At 30.7% G+C, this 6,592-nt stretch overlaps 1 protein-coding gene across 1 annotated transcript in view; it reads right to left on the reverse strand.

The window, feature by feature from the left end:
- The window catches only part of LOC106458702 (NADPH:adrenodoxin oxidoreductase, mitochondrial-like), a 35,271-nt gene that overhangs the window by 7,691 nt on the left and 20,988 nt on the right, over positions 1-6,592 (reverse strand). The window contains exons 9-11 of the mRNA XM_013918245.2: positions 5,751-6,029; positions 4,116-4,194; positions 256-426 (exon numbers count right to left, since the gene is read on the reverse strand). Coding sequence (XP_013773699.2) covers positions 256-426; positions 4,116-4,194; positions 5,751-6,029 — 529 coding nt within the window. The remainder of the gene's footprint in view (positions 1-255; positions 427-4,115; positions 4,195-5,750; positions 6,030-6,592) is intronic.

Raw genomic sequence — 6,592 nt, forward strand, 5'->3', positions numbered from 1 at the left:
ATCGATAAAGTTTAACTGAAACAAACAAGGTGAGAAACCATTGGGCAGAGCCTTTAGTCTTAAGTTTTGCTAGAAATACTCAAAAATCAAAGTTAAATATACAAAAAAGAAATAAATTTTAATAGTATAAACCATATTTACTTTGAGCAGATACCTATAATTGTTAGAACTCAGTATAATTACACAGAGTTGGAATTTATAATGATACTTTAAAGAGAGAGAAATGGTTCTGTTATATACTGGTAACAATCTAACCTTTAGCTTTTAATTTGTCAAGGATTAGTGAGTCACCAGGGATAGGATTCATGGAAGAAAGATCCTTCTTTAAGTCTTCTAACATCAGCTTTCCAGTCTCAAAGCTACTGTTCATAGTACTTACTAGAACTCCAACAGGACCAGTCTTCACCCAACCTGAACAGTAAAGTCCTGCATGGAAAAATTTTATTGGTCAGAATTATTTCCATCTCTTACTGATTTTTGCTATCTACCTATACAGTGATAAATGCCATCATACAATTAACCAACTTAAAGGTAATCTACAATATCAAGAATTACCTCCCTAAGAAATACTGAGGGCTCGTTTATTATAATTCCGTACTTTGGTTATTGTTTTTTTCTTCATAGTAGCTACATGAATTGAGTTTTGTGGTCACTTTGGAAAACAAAATCAAATATTCTTTAAATTACTCTGCAAGCTGACATTCATAAATTAGCACATTTGACACATTTTATAAATTTTAAGAGGAAGTTTTTACGTATAAATTGTTGTTGATCTATTTATTTCTAGTTCAGATATATATGTTTTTTAAATTTATTTTTGGATAATTAAGTCTCTGTAAGCGTGTTAAAAATAATTAGGATGCCATTTACATGTTCCTGAAATTTTTAAACTATTTTTTAAAATCAATCATATCTAAGAAAAAAAGATAAATAAATTTAAGGTTAGATATATAAACACATGATAAAACCTGTAGATAAGTATTCCAAGTCAAGGCTGTTCTTAAATAATATCTTGATAAGTCCTTATGCCATATTTTACTGAAAAAAATAAATTATTCTTGCACGGTTGTTATTTTTTATGAAAAAATATTGTAATTTTTAAGTTCAACAACACAAAATAATCTGATTTAATAGGTTCTTCGAAGCATTGGCTATAAAAGTGTTTGCATTGATTCTGACCTTCCATTTGATAAGAAAAGAGGAGTAATACCCAATCAAAGTGGAAGGGTTCTAGGAAAAAAAGGTAGGTTATTCAAACCTGAGCTTGTGTTTCCTAACATCACTGATGTGTAGTATCAGCTTAGAAATGACCTACAACAGCTCACAGATGTAATATTAAAAATGTTTTCCGATCAGTAACCAGGCATTTTCACTTTAACAAGAAATTTCCCTACTTCTTAACATCAGGGCAAATGTTCGGTACTCTAAGATATATTCAACATTTATAAAAGAGTTTCTTTTCTACAGTATTCATCACCAGATTTGTGTAATATGAAGCACAAGTTTGAAATATTGGCCAATAATTTCATTAGCAAGTTTGATTTTCTCTGCCTTACTAGTCTTTACTTCTTATTACCTCTTTGAAGAGTTTGTAGTATCATTCAGTATTAAATTTGACAAAATGTGTAAAACAACAACAACAGTTTAAATAGTTTGATTTGTATTTATGGCAAGGTTACTAAGACTATCTGCCACTGTCCATAATTTTAAATTACCAGTCAGGAAGAAGGCTGCCAGCTAGCAGCACCCTATCCATATGTGGTAAGGGATGAACGTCACTCTTATTAAAGAGCAGGGGAATATTTTGTAGTATCTCATAGATTCAAACCTAGCTCACCAACCCCAAAATCCAGAGCTCAACCACAAGATAAATCCACAATTTTACTAACCTTTTCATTTATGTTCATTTTAATTTGATATCTTTACAATTTTGCATTCTTTTGAAAGAATTTGTTTTGGTAGTTTCAACCTGAATGGCCAGGTCTAAGACCACTAAGATTCAAGTACAGCTACCAACATTTTAGGCTACTGACCAGAGGGAAGGCATCCAGTTCAACAACACCCATACCCATAAGGTCTGTGATTCAAGTACAGCTACCAACATTTTAGGCTACTGACCAGAGGGAAGGCATCCAGTTCAACAACATCCATACCCATAAGGTCTGTCTTTGAATTGATATTATTAATGAAATTGTCTATTACTTTTATACTGCATCCACAAATGTTCAGTGGTACGACAGTGCAAAAACCTGTTAACCCTATCGCCATGGGTATCCTTTACTGCACGTGACACAATGTTTTAGTGTATTACATTCAAAACTTTATTAAACTACTTTTTGTTTATGTTATACCAATTAGAATAGCAAAGTTTTAAGTTCTTAATTCTACAACACAATATTTAAAAAATCCTGAATTTCCACTAGTGTGACCCATTTCCTCTTAGTGTGTCATCATCCCTATTTTATCCATCTCCCCTCGAAAAGTATGAAATTAAATGTAAATTACTCTCTATAAAATCGTTATTGCTCAGACAAACCGTAGTTTTTATAGTCTTCAATTTTGTTTGGTTACAAAGCTATCAAAGAGAAAGTCAGCCCCCTCCTGCCACACCCACCTGTCACATCCTCTCTTTCAGAATTCGTTGATAGTTCTCTCTTATGTCTCATTATATATTTCCTATAACCAATGGAAAGTCAAGGTTTTCATCTATCAAATGATATATTGTATAACGTTATGTGGTTATGAGGTCGGTCGAATTGACTGATCTTGTTTTGAGATAGGGTAGAGAAAATAACAGATAAACTATAAAGTTTTACTGAAAAAAAAAACGTTTTAAATGCATTTAGGAGGTTTTAGGGTTTGAGATTTTTGAGATGAGGAAAAGTACTTTTAATTTTGAAATGAAAATTACTTTGCACAAGGACTATTTAAAACAAATGCTCAATATATTCATGGACAAATCTTTTTATTGTATTAAAAATACTTCACTAAAAAATATGATTTTTTGTATGTGAAAGACTTGTAATGTTAACTGAAAGACTTCCAAATCTTGAAAGTTAGAAGTACTAAATCTATAAAGACTTTAAACGAGTACAGAGGTCACGTGGTTAGTCAAACTGACCAAGCTTGTGTTGAGAGAGTTAAGCTCTTCATAATTTAAGTTTTATTTATTACCCCATGGACTATTTTTGTTCTTTTTCTTCATTTTGTTTTCTGCTTCATTAAGAGGTGATTGTCCACAAACAGTGGTTTTCAATGTGAGAGTTCACATGTTGCGTTTTTAAATTCTCATTTCACATGTAAGGTTTGCAACTACCAGTTAAATCTGATACAATTTATCCCCATCGCAATGTGGGGCTTTTATTCCAAAAATATACATTCTCACAATAAAGCTTGTAGCCCGGTTTATTTGTCTTCTCTCTCTATGTGTGGCACCTTGTTTTTTGGCTTAACTATTTGAAATGTGATTATTTATTAATGATAGGAAGTTGTTGTTGTGCTGGACACAGTTTTCTTTGTTAAATCAAAATAATTCTTCTTTCGTATAAATCTTTACAATTACATATATGTATTAGTTTCTAACAAGTTCATGCTGAATTTCTTGCAAGGGCACATGTTACACAAGATTATAATGAACTACAAATTCCACACTAACTTGTCAAAAACCTGTATATAATTCCTACAGTCAAAGGACAATTTCCTTCCTGTAAATCTAAATGTTCCACTTTTTGTTAAAAAGTGTTTAGAGAGATGGTTTTACGAATAATTGTTATAAGTTTCAAATATTTAAAAATACATGACATAAAAAGCAGTTTTTTTGTAAGAAACATTTAGTTTACCAACATAAAAAAACGTTTGATTCATTTTAGGTTACCAGTAACATGAAGATGACCCACTGCTATGAGTTGAAATGTTATTTTTTGTTACTGTAACAGTATCCTGAAGATGACTTGTTACTATTGGTTAAAACGTTTATTTTTTTATGTCAGTAAAACAAATTTTTCTGACTACAAAGTTTTTAATATCATTTAAGTATATGGTAGGATCACCAATCAACATTAATTTAGAAGTGAATCTTTTGGAACACAGAATTTACTCGTAACAAAACATAATACTACAGCTAAGCCTTACCAAGCCACATTCTACATTCTCTGTTTCATCAGTCAGTACAGCTTTAACATTCTCTCCAGTATGCTACAGGGAAGAACAAACATATTACAAATAGAAATTATTTTATGGTAGTCATCAATAGAAACATGTCTGATCAAGTGATAAGTTCAAGTTAATTAATTCACACAATAATAATAGCTCTAACAAACCATGCAAAAAAATGTAATAAATTACCCTTCAACATTATGCATATATAAATGTATTGTAAAATTACTTTCATAAGATGTTTGTATTAATACAGGATCTCTTCCTTAACCAGAGGCTCCTTGGCGGCAGGGATTGGACATAAAAAAAATCCAGGTGAAATTTTGGTGAAACTTAAATAGGATGTAGTATACTTTACAATATACACTTTACAATTTCCGAATCAAAGATATTTTGATTGAGTAAACACCAGCAGAAACCCCATAGTTAATGACAGTATTTCTTGTTGGGTTTCTGACAGGTCTACTACATGAGCCGAGTTCTTTTCATATTGTTACACCTGTTTTTCAGAAAAAAAAAAAAGAGTCCAATAGATCGACAGCACATAGTCTGATGCTCCACTGACCATGACTGGAACTTTGCTACTCAATCATCATTATTCCCTTGTTTACCCATATGTGCAAGGTTCCAATGGTATATACAACACCTCCAAGTGACAATTACTTTAATTTTTATTTCCTTGCCCTGCCACCCAAAAAACACTACTTTGCCTCTGGTTGAGGAAGAGATCCTGTGTTAATACTATAACATTTTTCTAATCTTCATGCAGATGTTTCTACAGAAATAAAATTATTTATGCATACTAATTTTGTCAGTAGTATTTTAATGCACTATTCTTTTCAATTACACAAATATAAAAAAAATTCATAATATTAATGCTTATTAAATTTAGAATTACTGATGGTGGTCCACATGGACCACACTGGATTTTTAAGTGTATTTTTCTGAACTATTTATGCACCAAGTTGCTTGTGGGTTCATGAATTTCTTGGTACAAGATCCTTGATTAAATCTTTTCGACTTACTTGTATGTTAAGAAAAATATTGTTAATATTACCATTACTTTTGCCAAATACTGCTGGAATTTCCTATATATCTTATATAGAAAATGCTACATTGCACCCACAAAAAAACAACAGATATATTACTCAATATGATAAGTGTGTTGACACCAATAGTAGTGAATGGTATATATATTTTGTATTTTGGAAATATTATTTTTCTATCAAGAAAATTTTATTGGTATTAACTGTATACAAAAAATGACTATAATGAAACATTTGTTCACACACATAGTGAGAATAAACAGAATAGTAACACTTATGATGCAGTCATATGCCAAATAACAAATACAGAGGTGCAACATTTATGCATTCAGTCATATGCTATAAAACAAGAAGTCTAAATTACAAATTTTAAAATGTACAAAACTACGGCTACACGAACATTTCTATATATTTTACAATGTATTACCTAATTTGTTTTCAAAAACAACAAAATTCAGAAAGCTTAAAAAATGCTGGTTTTAGGGTCGAGTATGATTTAGCATCCATTACATAAGACTAAGTTCAAGAATCTACCGTTTTAAGAAATACCTCTAACATGTTAATTCCAAGGACCACTTTTCCTACACTGTTGTTATCACTACCCGGAAGGATTTCAAGAGGACTTCTGCAAAACTTGAGCATCCATTCTTTGGTAGCTTCCTTTCGCTGGACAATCTCATCGTCAGTTGGTTGTACCAATGCAGTTTTAATCATTAGTTCTGTTAAACGTTTTCGAGGCCGAGGAAAAGCTGCAAAAGAATTGGAAGAAAAACCGTACTTGATACAGATATCAAAAATATAAGCTAGACACATGATAATCTTGTAAATCTAATAATATTCAGTATCACATAATTAAAAACCACGTGTTTCTGGTTCTGACTTTAATAAATGCATAGTTTCTAGCAGATTAAATAATGTCTGTCAAAGTGGCACTGGCAATGTTCACTATGTAATTTGTGTTTTGAGACAAAGATTATATTTGAAATTTATTTCCTGAAGTAGTGGAAAAAAAAATCATGAATATTATCAGAGATATAATAATAATAATATTTTCTACACAACACCAGCAACTAGAAATAACCTTAAATTTTTTTATAAGTTGTAAGGTCTGCTCCCTATTAAATTAAACAGAATATTAAATTTTTTATTTCTGACTACTGTATTTTGTGGGAAAAAAGCTACAGTTGCATTTGAAAGATTTTTATTGAACAAAAATTCAATTTCATACTTTAAAAATTAGTATATATTGTTCTAAACACAAAAGAGCTCAAAACATCAAAATAACAAAATACTGTAAATCAAAAAAAGGTTTACTATTATTTAGTTTGGTTCAAAACCTACAAAATCTTCATTGCTTTCACTGTAATTAATTTTTTTATTATTTAGGAAGC

This window comes from Limulus polyphemus, unplaced genomic scaffold (genome assembly GCF_000517525.1).
Source record: "Limulus polyphemus unplaced genomic scaffold, Limulus_polyphemus-2.1.2 Scaffold503, whole genome shotgun sequence".
Lineage (NCBI taxonomy): Eukaryota > Metazoa > Arthropoda > Merostomata > Xiphosura > Limulidae > Limulus > Limulus polyphemus.